The sequence below is a fragment of the Pimephales promelas genome, chromosome 14 (genome assembly GCF_988280905.1).
Source record: "Pimephales promelas chromosome 14, fPimPro1.hap1.1, whole genome shotgun sequence".
NCBI classification, from domain to species: Eukaryota; Metazoa; Chordata; class Actinopteri; order Cypriniformes; family Leuciscidae; genus Pimephales; species Pimephales promelas.
This window is the reverse complement of record NC_142782.1, coordinates 4,662,227-4,678,654: the sequence shown is the minus strand read 5'-3', so window position 1 is coordinate 4,678,654 and position 16,428 is coordinate 4,662,227. Positions and strand designations below refer to the sequence as shown.

Genomic DNA, 16,428 nt, shown 5'->3' with positions numbered 1-16,428 from the left:
GTATTTTATTTAAAAATTATATTAAATGTAATTAGTTGTACTTAAGGCCAACTTGAGTGGATCAAAAAAGCACTAGAGTTCATCTTTACAAGAAATTTCATAATTACTTCTATTGTCTGTGAAATATGGATGTTGAACACACTGATAAACATTTATGGTAAACTAAAATATACTTTAATATAATTTCTATTGAAACTTTTATATCATTTATTTAAATATATCTGTAATTACACATTTGTAACGATGAAGTTGCAATTTAGTACATTTATTCGATGATCCAATTCAACTATAATAATAAGTGAAAAATGACTTTAAATGTGTTTAAATGCATTTATTTGAGCTGCGCCCTCAACTTTACAGGCATGAATTTGCATTTCCTTCAGCCTGAGGCTTATTCATTTCACTTTTGGTGTGAAAGGGCATTATGTGTATGTATTGTTGGATGTTATTTGTTACACTCAAACGTCTGTCAGTTTTGGCCAGGATGCTAATGTAAAAGATCTCAATGTGCTTCCTTCCTGGTAAAATAAAGGTTATAAAAAAAAATATATACAAAAAAAAAAAATACCCTCGAACTCTGCAGAAGGAAGGAGTTCTCAATCTTGGACAGACTCCAGCTTTGAGTGTGAAATGTCTCCATCACTGGTACATTGGCATATATTTCAGCATGTCATATGAATATAGTTTCATGGGCTTTATTTTTTCAAATGTCAAAAGATTGCGTAGCTCACGTTTACAAGCCAGCGTCTTTATACCGTAGTAACGTTAGCCTATTGGCTACTATTTTACATAATGGATATGCTAATTCAATTCAATGTTTGTTGGTAGATAATAGCCATATCGTCAATATTATAATATCAAGCAACCATAGATGAATCTGCAAATTTGAAAAATCGATTTCATTATAGTCTGAGGCAAGACACTTTCACCAGAAAAATAAATAACAAACATGACTATCAGCCTGCAGTGCAGACACAGGATAGTTATCCTGATTATTTTGTCCATCTAATCATGTATTATTTACTTGCAAGAATGTAGCCCCTACCAAACTCGGTAATCAGTATACTTTCACATCTCAAGCTGGCGCGAGCTGCCCTTCCCGGCTCTACGGGGATGCTTGAGTGTGTTAAGCCCCCTCAAAAGAAAGCAATGCAGTCTACACTGGATGCGGACACAACACATTACCAACAGTAAACTGATTCTGACGCACTTCACATTTGGTTTTACTTGCTGCTTCAGCCATGACAACATACAGAGGTTAAAAAAAAAAAAAAAGCTTGTTGGGCTCTCGAGTCGAAATTTGAGGAAGTGGGGGAAGTGATGTATGCGGTAACCAGTCGAATTTTGTAGTTCTTTTTGTGTTCGGTTTCCTACCCGCACCTCGAAGTTACAGAGTGCCAGTAAAAGCGATACAGACACTGTCAGGCTATGGCAGACCTGTCATTCAACCTATTGTACGTCGATGTACCATCCCCAGGGTTTTGTAAAAATATTATAAAGGTTGAAAAAATGACATAGTGCTGCTTTAAAGCTGCAAAAGTTCAAAGTCAAGAGCTGTGAGTGAATTTCTCTTATTCTTTTGTTGTTTGATTAAGGACACAGACAGCATCAGTATATTAGGCTGCTGTCACTTTAAGAAGTATGTACACAATTTTTTAGCACACATCAAATTCTCCCTTCTGTTTACCTTCACTCAAAACATAAACCTAGCATGTTTACGAGAATACTCAGATTTGAACATTTTTGTGCGTATTTGACCACTTAGCTGTGCCCAGAAAGAGTGTGCGGATACTGAATACAAGTTCTCTTTTGCGGCACATTGCACTTTTAATAAGTCTTTGTAACATCAAGCAGGTCCCGCTCTTTGTTACTCATTCGTCCCCCAGACAGCAACATAGTGTCGGCCCAGATCAGGGTCACATCTGGTAGATTTGGATTCAGCACGTAGGCCTACCAGATGTGGGCCGGATGTGGGCCGACACTATGTTGCTGTCTGTGCCATGTTCCTTTATCGCTCTAATGTGTCTATAGAGAGCCTAAATCCCCCCCCCCCCTTCCGGTCGACCACCATGGGACCTTATTTCGGAAAAATATTGTATGGTAGTCAATGGCGAGAGACAACAAATATTTGTATCTAGTTTGAATTGTGCTCTTAATTACACATATGATGTTTGTCAATTTAAAAGATACATTTTAAAGTAAAGAAAGTCGCAATTTGATGTAAAACCGTTGAGGTATAAGACCGTGAAAATACGTAATTACAAAGACTACAAACCCCAAAGGCGCACATTTTCTCTCAATGAATGAAGCTAACTTTACTGAGGCTAATGTCTGTCATTGTTTCTATAGTCTTACGTTATAATCGTAACGTTACGCCGTCATGCCTGAGTGTTTTGTACCAGACTGCGCGCACACGAGTAGCGGACCTCGCTCGTTGTTTCGCTTCCCATGAGATGTAGTTCATTAAGCGATTTCCACATAAAACTAAATGTTACTCTTCTGTTTTATGACAAACTGCCACGTTTTTGACTTTCAGAATTATCTTTTAAATTGACAAACATCATATGTGTAATTCAGGGCACAGTTCAGACGGAATAAAAAGATAAGTTGTCTCTCGCCATTGACTACCATTCATATTTTTTCCGAAATAGGGTCCCATGAGCCGGAAGCAGAGGGGCGGGACTTAGGCTCTCTATAACTCCTGCCCACTAAAAGCTGCAGGTAAGACTTTAAATTTGACAGTATTGCAAAATGCACTTTTAAAAACAGTATACATAATTATGTTGAGAAAAAGAGTCATTAGTTAAGCGCACTTCTTTTTCACAAGGGGATGCTCTACCACAACCTTAAATTATGCACAACTTCAAATACATTTTAAACCATGCATGTACCAGCAGGAAGTGGGGCGTAAAAGCTGCCCTGAGTGGGTCCATCGGGCCCAGAGCTGAACACACACCCCGGAGGCCCCTCACACACACGACTGGGGTACGGGCTGTTGGTGTGTTGGGCAAAATACAGCTTCCTGTCAAAAAAAAAATACACAAACAGGAGATCAATTACTGGGTTATTATAACCCAAGATCATTTTTATTTGTTCAAACGGGGCACAGAGGACTATACGCTTAAATGTTGCACAATAAAAACGATTTCAATCAGCCGCGGCTCATTTGTGAACATCACACTCGCCTGCTGTGTTGCTGCTCAACCGAAGCCACGTAGAACTCAAACTCTGATCTCCAGCGACGGCTGCCGTCACATGACCGCAGTGTGAGCATCCAGCGAGGGCGGGGGTGATAGGCGTGAGACACACACACGGTCATCCGCGTGCTGAAGTTGCTATGGGGACTGCTGTAGGCCTGTTACCGTGACAACACATCGATCAGAGTTTGTCAGCTCAGATGGAATGGGGCTATAAGGGCAATTGAAGCGTGCTGAGGTGATGCAAACACACGCCAGGACTGATGGAAATCCCAAGGCGTCGCAATAGATTGTGTACATTGAAAGCTTTGTTTTTGCTCTGAGGCATTAGCAAACAGGCGGTAATGGTTTTTGTCTGAGCAGTGAAGTAATACGCAATGTGAAAAACACATTTGCCAACCACAATTATGTTTTCAAGAAAACGGCTTGTCACAGCTGTCTCTCTCGACACTGTTTCTTTTTCTTTGCTTAGTATAATAAATATACTGGCAATCATGCAAGCCGCTGTGTGTAAATGTAAATGTAAAATAATGAGCTTTTTCCCCAGTTCATTCGCCTAAATATAATTGAATTGACCTCGGCTCACAGTGTTGAACTGGAATGACAGGAAGAGGAATTCGGAGAGATTCAACAGTTGCACAACAGAGAAACTTCATTAGTTAAGGCCCGTTCACACCAAGGATGATCACGATAAAGTTATAGATCTAAAAATACAAGAGCCACTCCAACTATAACAACACAAAGCAAGGTAAAGAGGTAAAAACGATATAAATACTGTTAGTTTTCTCACACAAACCGCTCGTTTCGTGTCTTAGGCCATCAATGTGTACTTACATTTACGAGTCATTCAATCATGTTTAATTTGGACTTCTCTGTGCATGCTCTTTGAGGTGGTGACCATAGACCTCCATTATATGACTGACAGACAAGAACGGTTTGACCTAAAAATTATCAAAATTGAAAATACTGTGGAAACAAAGACACCTACATCTTGGATGCCCTTGAAACATACTAAAAATAATTTCAAAGTGAACTATCCCTTTAATTCAAATCTAACTAATATTCAGGAGCAGAACGGTTACATATGAAGGAAGTAATTTTATCTCAGCTCTCTCCCGAACAGCACGCAATCCTGTTGTTTGTGTGTGTGTGTGTGGCCATACAGACCTGAAAGAATGGGACATCCCCGTGCCCGGCCGATGATGCTTGCCAAGGTGCAGGTCCACTGGCACTGAGAGAATAGCGATATAGAGGAACAGCAGAGCCCACCTCCAGTATAAACACATAGACAGTAAGGAGACCACCTGCAGAATTTTAAAAGAGACTTATTTCAAAAACAATAAAACAATCATGGCAACCCTAAACTGTGAAAAGGTAGTGCCTTGAGGTCTAAAGTAATGTTTTTTTACGAAAACTTATCAACTTAGTTCAACCCTTGACCCTTCATTAGCCATATACTGTATTTAAACAAAATTGTGTCAATGTTTATGAGTGCACTAGCATTTATGACCTTAAAACTAATAGACATGGACACAAAACGTTAATTTGGATTTAATAGATTATTTTATAAACCAATAAAACTTGCAACAGCATGTAGTGGATGTAGATCAACAAGGGGTGCGTTTGTTTGCATTTTCTTTTGTGATTTCACAGGAGAAGAGTTCAATGTGAGAGAGCTGCGTGTGCCTCGTTAAAAGCAGTGATGTTTTATATGAACATGTTGCCGCTGACACGGTCCTCCCAAAAAGATTTTTACGACTGGTAAGGGGGCGATTCAAAAAGAAATATCTTCAATTAGATACTGCAGCCACTGTTCTGGAGGAAAGACTGCATAATAGACTTTTTGGGTTTCAAAAATCCATTTCAGGTAAGAGAACATCCAAACATTGGTTTTCACGGCACATTAAGTTAATTACTTGTGGGAATATAGACAAAAGAAGATATTTGTAAGAATATGGGTAACCATTGGCTTCCATAGTTTAAGGGGATTATCAACTGTTTGGTTACCCATATTCATACAATTATATTTTTGTGTTCAGCAGAAGAAAGAAATTCACACAGATTTTACTTTTTGTAAATGTAATGAGTAAATGGTGACAGAATTTCTATACTATTCCCTGAAAGGGACTTTGTCTTAGGTTAGTTGCAATAGGGATAGGCTGCAAACCGAAAGGTTGGTGGTTCAATCCCCGGTTCCACCTGAACAAGTGTCAAGGTTTCCATGAGCAAGACACCTGCTCCCGACGAGCTGGATGGCGCCTTGTATGGCTGACACCGCCGTCGGTGGGTGTGAATGAGTGTATGAATGGATGAATGAGAGTCAAATTGTAAAGCGCTTTGGAGGCCATTGGGTCTGTGAAAGCGCTATATAAATGCAGTCCATTTACCAAGTCCCGCTGTAGTTCAATTAATATTATCCCTTAAAATTTGATCACCAAAATGACATATTGAAACGTTTTGTTTGCTTTAAAATAGCTTGAATGTAACTCTACACCCTTGCCTCATTTAGTATAAGCAATTCTATGAATATGCAAATGAGCCCCACCTCCACTGACTCAAAGATCCACTCGTTGACGATCACATGTTGACCAGATTGGTTACAAGGTAGTTTGTGACGTCACATCTACACTCTAAAAAAAAAAGGTTCTTGAGGGGTTCTTTGCTGTGGTCATGGTGCTATATAGAACCTGTTTAAAGAACCTGTTAGGCCCAGTTTGGTTCTTCAGCGGTTCTCTGGGGTGGTTAAGGTGCTTTATTGCACCTCTTATGGTTCTACATAGCACCATTTGATAAAGATGGCACTTAAAGTGGTTCCCCTATGATTACAAGCCAATGAACCACTTTTAGTGCTATATAGCACCATTTTTGTTTAGAGTGTGCTCTGGCATGGCACATGACGTAAAACCATAGTGAAGAAGAGAATAACATATTTTATTTAATGGTTTTGGCCTGGATAATGGTTAGGACACAAAAAAATCTTGCAAACCAAGATTTGGCCTGGATAATGCTGGACACAAAAAAATCTTGCAAACCACTCTCCATCTTGGCCAACCTGGTTAGAGCCAGTAAAAGCCCTTAACTAAGCTGGTGGGGTGAGCAGATGAACCCATGTTCTGAACTCGGTTTACCAGCTTGACAACCTTTCGCTGGTACAGCATGACCTGGTTTTTGCAGCAGGGAGTGCTTCAAAGAATGATTAAGTTTTGATAAAACAGGTGTCAGTGTTTTTCCACCCATTCCTCCCAGAAGAGCAGAGAAACAAACCTGCGAGCGTCTGTGCGGTGCTGTTGGATGCCGGTTTGGACCGGTTTGAGGGAATTGTGGGATGGTTCCCTGAGGTAGAGCTTGTGAAATCAGCAGCACTGTGAAGATTATGAGGTCGCTCCATAAAAACACCTGAGAGACACAGAGAGGTCAGACATGTCAGTCTGATATACAGCTCAAATATAGAGCTAGTGAGTGGAATTGTTTAGGCATGAACCATTGTAGTATTAGCATTAGTACTAGTGTTTAAATTTTTAAAGGAGTTAAAAAACCTTTTTCTGATAATTTACTCACCCCCATGTCATCCAAGATGTCCACGTCTTTCTTTCTTCAGTTAAAAAGAAATTAAGGTTTTTGATGAAAACATTCCAGGATTTTTCTCCATATAATGGACTTCAATGGGAACCAAACGGTTCAAGGTCCAAATAAGAGTTTCAGTGCAGCTTCAAAGAGCTTTAAACGACACCAGACGATGAATAAGGGTCTTATCTAGCGAAACGATTGGCCATTAAAAAAATTTATATAAAAGTTTAAGTTTTATAAGCACAAATGCTCGCTTTGCTCTGTTCTGTGATGCACGTTCGTGACTCTCCTGTTCAAACTGAACAAAATGAACGAATCTTTTTTCGAGTCATGACTCGAAGGGTCCTAGATAAGGCGCTTATTCATCGTCTGGTGTCGTTTAAAGCCCTTTGAAGCTGCACTGAAACTCTCATTTGGACCTTGAACCATTTGGTGCCCATTGAAGTCCATTATATGGAGAAAATCCAGGAATGTTTTCATCAAAAACCTTCATTTCTTTTCAACTGAAGAAAGAAAGACGTGGACATCTTGGATGACATGGGGGTGAGTAAATTATCAGCAAAAGTTTGTTTTTTTTAAAGTGAACTACTCCTTCAATATTCTTAATAGTCTTTTCAGTCACTTTTGATCAATGTAATGCATCTTTGCTGAATTAAAAATATTTATTTCTTTAAAAAAAAATTAAAATCTTACTGACCCCAGACCTTGATTGGACATACTCAAAAAGTTAGAAATACACTATTTGGACAAAAGTATTGGGATACACCCCTTGATTAATGCATTATGGTGTTTCAATCTCATTGCCACATGTGTAAAATGTGTCAAATCAAACTCCTAGCCTTGCAATCTCCATTTACAAACATTAGTGGGAAAACATGGGTCGTTCTAAAGAGCTCAGTGAATTCAAGCGTGTTATTATGATAGGATGTTTGTGAAATATCATTCCTGCTAGATACTCCGAGGGCAATTGTAAATGGGATTATCAAAAAGTGGAAGCATTTAGGAACAGCAACAACTCTGACCACATAAAGTCACCGAGAGTGTGTGTGAGTGTGTGTGTGTGTGTGTGGGGGGGGGGGGGTCACTCAAAAAATACCCCATAATTTACTCACCCCCAAGCCATTCTAGGTGTATATGACTTTTTCTTTCAGCCAAACACAATAGTTATATAAAAAAATATCCTGTCTCTTCCAAGCTTTATAATATGGGAGTGAATGGTACCCTCGATTTTGAAGCCTAAAAAGCGCATCCATCCATCATAAAAGTAATTCATACGGCTCCAGGGGGAAAATAAAGACCTTCTGAAGCGAAGCGAAAAATATCCATAATTACAACTTAATCACTGGCAGTAATCACTAGCTTCTGGTAAGGGCCGTATGCCAGCCCAGTTCACAAGAGAGTCGAGTTCTGGTCGAAGAGTGACCTACGCATGACATGAGATGTAGGAGTATCGTAAGCTTAGGTGAGAGATGACGCCTCTCGCAGTTCAACAAATAGGGCTGAGCAATAAACTCAAGCTAGTCCCATATTTCTCAAATTCTCATTTTAGACATCTACACTGAACACAATTATAAACACAACACTTTTGTTTTTGCCCCCATTTTTCACGAGCTGAACTCAAAGATCTAAGACTTTTTCTACGTACACAAAAGGCCTATTTCTCTCAAACAGTGTTCACAAATCTGTCTAAATCTGTGTTAGTGAGCACTTCTCCTTTGCCGAGACAAACCATTCACCTCACAGGTGTGGCATATCAAGATGCTGATTATTGCATGGGTGTGCCTATTAGGCTACCCACAATAGAAGGCCACTCTAAGGTGAAAACGTGAAAATATTTTATCGGATTTGCCTTTTGTTTACACGGCGACGGCGCTATTGGGGCTTAAAAATGCAAAAAAAAAGTGAAACCACCCTCCAGAGTGGAAATCTTAAAAACGCTCCACCCGTCTAAAGGGTGAAAACGCAAAAGTCTGCTAAACAGTGAAGGTTGTGTGCAGGCGCGTGGACTTGGTGTTGTTGTGTGGCAGTGCTCCACATCGCCACCTAGCCGCCTGGAGTGCATACTACATCGAATTTCACACACTTTTGCGTCACCATATGCACACGGATTTCCCACCCAAAACGCTCGTCTAAACGCAGAATAAAAAGTGATAACGCAACGCCACTTTTGCGTTTTCTCTTCAGATCGTTTCCGTGTAAACATAGCCTAAAATCTCACTTTATCAATGAATGAATGGATTTAGAATGCAGTATCATTACAGTTTCTCTTGGTGTAGTTGTCAAGGGTCCCAATACTTTTGTCCATACAGTGTATACTTTTGGGCCAGTTTGCCACTTTATTTTGTCAGGATATAGAGTGCCGAAGTTATGACGTCACTTTGTAGGCCAAAACGTGGAAGTGAGTTAGCATTTTAGCATTACGGTTCCCTCGCTCTAAAGCCTATGGGATTTTTGAATGGGTTTGAAATAAGGTCTGTGGTGAACAGAGCCTCTAAATATTTTCAGGTTTTGATCTATGACATCGAACACACAGTTATAACCTGCTTGTGGTTTTTTAAACTTTATTGTGTCTGATTGTGTTTTTTAAAATCTTTATATACAGTAGGCTTCAAAATGTATACATTTTGGATTACCTTGTAAAGATTATCTTGCTAGACAAAACGTGTAAGGGTCATAACCCTTTGTTAAACACAGATCTTATTTTTTTGCGGTTTTCCAAAAGTCTATGGGGAAAATGCATTGCTTTTCGACCGAGCGGGAACCCATGCGCCGCTAGCTTCCGAGTTGTCCTACAAAGTGTCGTCATCACTTCGGCACTCTATAGAGAAACAAGATGGGAAATTAAGTGGGGAACAAAAAATAACATTTAATTTTTTACATATTTCAAAATCCATCCAAGATTTTGAATCTCAGATTTTCAATGTGGAAACTTACGTTTTAATATATTTATGACTGAATATGCAACAACTAGTTTCAGCATTGTAATGTTTTTGTTACATAGGATAATTGATTCTGGTCTTGAATATCTTTGCTAAACAGCAAAATTGATCATTGTTATAAAAAAACCTATTTCTTCCTAAGCTAGTGTGTGATAAATAATGTACAGTCAGCCAATCACAACAACAAAAAAATGAAGCCCTTGTGGGTGACACTAGACCCTGGTGCAAAGCAGATATTATTCCTCACGTAATGGCTTATTGATGAAAGCTTTCCTGACACCCAAATATTGTCTCTACTTAAGTTTCGGCTCATTGCCCGCTGCCTTCATCTACTGTATCTTGCCACGAGCAGAAAATTTGTAGTCTAATTAAATAAGGCAGCGCAAATGAGTCAAGCGATCGTTTTCCATGACCCACGAGAGCGCTCTGCACTGTTTAGAAGGCCCACCCGAGCACATATGGCAGGCGATCCCCTGAGCGCTCAGGTTACTGCGCAGGTCCAGCAGTCTCTGCAGGTTGGTGTCTCTGTGGAACAGCACAGGCGCGTGACTGGCCGGCCGCAGGAGACAACAGCAACACACCGAGCCCAGCAGAACCAGAACATACACACCTGAAAAACCAGACAGGACGGGGGAGGATGTTTATCACAACAAGCTAACGCTGGGTTTTAAATGCATCCTGCTACATTATGCATGACGGTATTAAGTCTATAATTATACTGTTGTTGTTTCAACACTGCTCAGGCTGCTCACCTAATAAGAGGAAAGAGCAGTGGTGGACTGGGAGAAACCTGGCTCTAATTTAGCGTATTGACATGCATACAGCTGCATAAATATGCATATACACAATAGGCATTTGTTGAAATATCTTGGTACACTCCATCATGCTAATACAAGCTTAATTGCACTGTCGCAGACACATACTGTACGTTAGAGATGCATTTCATAGCTCTTTTGTGTAAACTGTGAATAGACTGACCTTGAGAATAAGAAACTAATTACAGGGAGTCTGAAGCAAAACAGCAAGGAAATCTTTCATCTTACTCATGCACAAATTGTGTGTACATAAGCTCACGAGTACTGTACTCTTTAATATACTCTTTGTTCATTTTTTGGATAATCATTTATCAGACTTTTATACCTGTGTAAGCATTGTTTAATCAACAATTCTTCTAGTTCTTGTAAAGGTATATTTTTAAATTTAAATAGACAATCCTGATTTAGTTAGAAAGTAAATATCATTGTTATTCACTCTCAGAAAAAAAAAGGTACAAAAGCTGTCACTGGGGCTGTACCTTTTCAAAAGGTAAACTTTTGTCCATTTATGTGCTAATATGGACATTTAGGTGCTAATATGTGCATTTTAGGTGGTACTATGTACATTTTAGGTGCTAATTTGTGCATTTTAGGTGCTAACATGTAATTTTTTGGTGCTAATATGGACATATAGGTGCTAATATGTGCATTTTAGTTGCTAATATGTACATTTTAGGTGCTATTATCTACATTTTAGGTACTAATATGTACATTCTAGGTGCTAAAATGGAAATGTAGGTGCTAATATGTGCATTTTAGGTGCTAATATGTAAATTTTAGGTGCTATTATGAACATTATAGGTGCTACTATGTAAATTTTAGGTGCTAATATGTACATTAAGGTAACAATATGCACCCTTTAGGTACAAAAGTGTACATTTTGAAGAGGTACCGCCACAGTGACAGCTTTTGTACCAGCGCAGTCTCATCCCAAGACTTCATACTACTGACGTTTTTGACCATACGTCAACATCCGCCGTTTTAGGGTACCCTTAAACGTCGGTTAGATGACGCTATCTAATCCTAACCCTACCCCAGACCTAAACCTACCCCGTCACCTAACTGACGTTAAAGGTAAAGCGTCAGTTGGATGACGCCCCAGGATTGCAATCTAACCGAAGTTTAAGAGTACCCTAAAACGGCGGATGTTGATGTATGGTCAAAAGCGTCAGTTATATGACGTCTTGGGATGAGACTGTGTTATTTGTACTTTTTTTTCTGAGAGTGTTGTAGTATTATTTATATTACTACTGTATTTGTTCAGCTAAACTTTTAGTCATTTTGTTGTGTGCTTTTGTCATTTTTATTAATAATAAAAATAAATTTAATTAGCAATGCGCCTTGCTTATACTCAAAGCAGAAAAACAAGCAAATTAATACATAATACATGAGTCAAAATAAATAATACATAATGCAGTTAGTTGCCAATATAGTTTTAGTTAACAATAACAACACTTCTGGTAAGATATTTACAGCATTCTACTCACATTATTTTTTTGCATAGTAGGTTATGGATAGAATATCTAAATAATGTACTTGATATACGCAGTAAACAACCAGAGAACACTTCATCAGCACTGCATCCCGCAATGCACGTGACTTGATCATTTCATCAAACTGCCAAAAGGACGTTTACACAAAATTGTATTAAAAATGCTATAAAAAAGAAAACTTTTAACGTTTATCTGTAAATGTTCTTCACTTGACTAATATTTTAAGAAAGGGGCACAGTGTTATGCAGTATGCAGCAAGCAGAATGCAATAGCCTGCATTAAAACAGCACGGTATGTATTATATAATGCAAACTATTTTTTTAAATAATAAGCAAATCAGTATAAACATTATTCTACAATAATCCAAGCACTAATATGCAAACATTAAGTCACATGACCTCATTGCATTGCATGTGTAATTCAATAAACGGTGTCTAGTTATTATAGCCTATAAAAAATGTCTCCACATTTGGCAGTCTGAGTCAAGAAAGAGATGTAGCTGATATTATCGGTTCATCCATCACACTGCACATTTACACTGCGCTATATGATATCCCATGCTTATTTGCACACAGCACATTTTGACAAGTGTGGTAAGTCATCCAATCATTTTATGCATACCCAAAATTTGCATACTCAACATACATACTATATATAGAGAGAGAATAGATATTACAGGTTGCAGTGAACAGAATAGTAAATTCCTAACAGCTTATTTTGGCCAGGAACTATCCATGTAGCCAAATATAAAAATATATTATATATATTTAATTGCTAAATTATTCTTCTTTTTCACAAGGGCAAAATAACAAAAGATTTTTTTATGTGATGTGAGTAAATCTGATAGAGCCAGACCGATATATCGGCAGACCGATATTATCGGCCGATATTAGGCATTTTCCATACTATCCGTATCGGCAGTTATAATGGCCGATAAATGAATATTTTAAAAATAAAATAAAACATCCCAATCAGTTCTCTTAACTCAAATAAGCATGACAAAATTTGTGACTAATCATCTCCAGTTTAAAAAATAAATAAATAAATAAATAAATAAAATATCGGCCGATATATCGGAATATCGGATTTTAAAACCCCAAAATATTTGTATCGGTATCGGCCTTCAAAATCCTTTATCGGTCGGGCTCTAAAATCTGAAGTACTGTAGCACTGCACACAAAGTGAGGTGCACTCAAGGATATCTCTTTTACATGCCATCAAATGTCTCAAATTAAAATCGTATATAATATATTTAACATGAAACTCACAGATGTAAGCAAATCAAGCAACTGGATTTTCAGCTAAAGCATTTATTGTACCCTAATTGTACAATACTTTGGTTCAGACAGAAGCCTGTGCTTCTGTCTGAACCCAAGATAAAAGCCTGTGCACCACAACTTCAGAAAGTAGCATATAAACCATCCGGAGTGGAAGGTTCCCGCCAGCTCTTGGCAGTTTTGTGAGTGACATACAGTACATCAAATCCAGAACAGAACAGTCTGTGAAAGAACATCACGTCTTTTAAGATAACCACAAATATTCCTAATTATCACAAAATGTTACTGACCTATGATAGTTTTCCGTTTGTCGACGACAGGCTCTGCCACCCAGTGTCTCAGGAGCCTCTGAAGGTGTGCGCTGACAACTCCCACGCTGCCCTCAGAGGACACGGACAAAGGAGCTTCTACAGAGAGCGACAGCAGGGCAGCATCCGATTCAGACTCACACACACCTGGACAGAAATCAAGACATCTTGCAATTTGAGATAATGCACCAAGGTGTCATGTCATCTTTTGACATACACTCAGGTAAAGTTTCAACCGCTCATTTGCGTCTCTGTACAGACTTTAGAAGGATCCCAGAGTCGTAAATAAGTGAGTGCTGTATTTTAATGGCGTCCCAGATTGCATTGGATGATTATATGTTTGTTTGGAGCATTTTGTTTTATAAACGAGGAACAGTGTCGCAAAGACACTTTTGTTGACAAATGAAGCAGCAACTGATCTGACAACAGCTGCATCACAAACCATACATAAATGATTAATGATTTGTGTGTAAATTATGTTTTTGTTATGGATAATGTTTCTAAACACTAACATGCAATATTGAGCGGTCTTTGATGCTGTTTCCTACACTCTCAGAAAAAAAGGTACAAAAGCTGTCACTGGCTGTACCTTTTCAAAAGGTAAACTTTTGTACATTTTAGGTGTTAATATGTACATTTTAGGTGTTGATATGTACATTTTAGGTGTTAATATGTACATTTTAGGTGTTTATATGTACATTTTAGGTGTTGATATGTACATTTTAGGTGTTGATATGTACATTTTAGGTGTTAATATGTACATTTTAGGTACTAATATGTACATTTTAGGTATTGATATGTACATTTTAGTTGTTGATATGTACATTTTACGTGTTAATATGTACATTTTAGGTGTTGATATGTAGATTTTAGGTGCTATGTACATTTTAGGTGCTAATATGTACATTTTAGGTGTTGATATGTATATTTTAGGTACTAATATGTACATTTTAGGTGTTAATATGTACATTTTAGATACAAATATGTACATTTTAGGTACTAATATGTACATTTTAGGTGCCAATGCGTACATTTTAGGTGCAAATATGTCCATTTCATGAGCTAATATGTACATTTTAGGTGTTAATATGTACATTTTAGGTGCTAATATGTACCACTAAGGTGCCAATATGCAGCCTTTGGGTACAAAAGTGTACCTTTTGAAAAGGTACAGCCCCAGTGACAGCTTTTGTACCTTTTTTTTTTTTTGAGATTGTATGCAGCGGCGTTAGCCAATCCTAACAGTGGGTGTTTACTGACTTAAAGGAGCCGCCCCTTAAAAACGAATCATTTCATACAGTGTCAGAATAAAGGCTGAAAATAATTGTTTTTCTGCATATTTGTTTTCTTTTTGTGCAAAAACTTTATCAATGTTATAAGTGAACCATGACATTCAAGTGATAAAAAAATCCATGTTAATGATTGGGCAATTAAAATAGACCCTATTTACCTCCTTACTTCACATGGTCTTATAGTAAATGATTCATTGGTGCAGATTATTCCAAATATCAAATTGTCTTTGTAATCTTTATCAAAATAAAGTCAACCTTACCTGGTTCCAGTTCAACAGTTATTAGAGCAACATCATCATCATCTGAGAGGGGACTAGGGCTGGTGGACAGTTTAGTTAGTTTGGTCCACCTGTTAGATTTAACAATCTCAGTGTTAAATGGATGATTCACCCAAAAATCACTCACTCTCATGTCATTCCAAATCAGTTTGCCCATGTTTCGCTCTTTTCCATGCAGTTGCAATGAATGAGGACTGAAGTTTTCAGTCTTGAAAAACAATGTTAAATAACTATAAAATGATTTGTGCAAAAATGTTATTCACCAATGAACCTTTTCTCCAGTAAGCTGTCAATGGATTACTCTGTCTGTGAATTTAGCTTGAGAACTGGATCAGTCTGAATCATGAACAAATCATTCAGACCTGTTTTGTGAACTGGGTCAACTAATTATTTAAAACATCAACTAAAAGTAACGATTTGTTCATGAAACAAAATTTGATTCCAGTCTCACTTCCTGTTTCCTACCTATATAACAATGTAACAAATTTGCATAATGCCATATACACTTCATTGGCTTCCCGAAAACAGTCTAATATGACCCGCCCTCTCAAACACTGTAGTTGTGGCTGAGATGGGAAGAGTTTGGTTTATGTTGTTCATGTAGAGAAGACGCCGTTTTCTGCACTGCAAAACCACTTTACACTTCTAAAGGATGAGGTTGTGCGTATCACTGTGTGTCAAGTGCTGAGGAAGATCCGGAGCTGAAATTCAGATATGGTTAACAAGCGATTGGTTTCTGAAACAGACTATAAGTGGTCGACCAATCACAACAGACTTGGACGTCTGACCAATCAGTGTAGATGCAGGCTCTCGGAAAGGAGGGGCTTAGAGAAACTGAATTCTCAAACCATTTCATTTACTGTGAGAAAAGATGTAATACAATGTATATAATTAAATATATAAAATTAATGTGTTTTTTGAACTTGGATGCATGTAAACCTATTGTAGGAGATCTATAATAGCCTAATGGAGCCCTTAAAGTAGTAGTTCACTTTAAAAAAAAAAAACGTTTGCTGATAATTTACTCACCCCCATGTCATCCAAGATATCCATGTCTTTCTTTCTTCAGTCGAAAAGAAATTAAGGTTTTTGATGAAAACATTCCAGGATTTTCTCCATATAATGGACTTCAATGGGAACCAAACGGTTCAAGGTCCAAATGAGAGTTTCAGTGCAGCTTCAAAGGGCTTTAAACGACACCAGACGATGAATAAGGGTCTTATCAAGCGAAATGATCGCTCATTTCAAAAAATAATAACAAA

At 38.0% G+C, this 16,428-nt stretch overlaps 1 protein-coding gene across 1 annotated transcript in view; it reads right to left on the bottom strand.

The window, feature by feature from the left end:
• disp3 (dispatched RND transporter family member 3) overlaps positions 1–16,428 on the bottom strand; it is a 146,561-nt gene that overhangs the window by 86,272 nt on the left and 43,861 nt on the right. The window contains exons 8-14 of the mRNA XM_089119299.1: positions 15,149–15,237; positions 13,579–13,743; positions 10,152–10,313; positions 6,462–6,593; positions 4,365–4,501; positions 3,182–3,355; positions 2,892–3,018 (exon numbers count right to left, since the gene is read on the bottom strand). Of these exons, the coding sequence (XP_088975425.1) occupies positions 2,892–3,018; positions 3,182–3,355; positions 4,365–4,501; positions 6,462–6,593; positions 10,152–10,313; positions 13,579–13,743; positions 15,149–15,237 (986 nt within the window). The remainder of the gene's footprint in view (positions 1–2,891; positions 3,019–3,181; positions 3,356–4,364; positions 4,502–6,461; positions 6,594–10,151; positions 10,314–13,578; positions 13,744–15,148; positions 15,238–16,428) is intronic.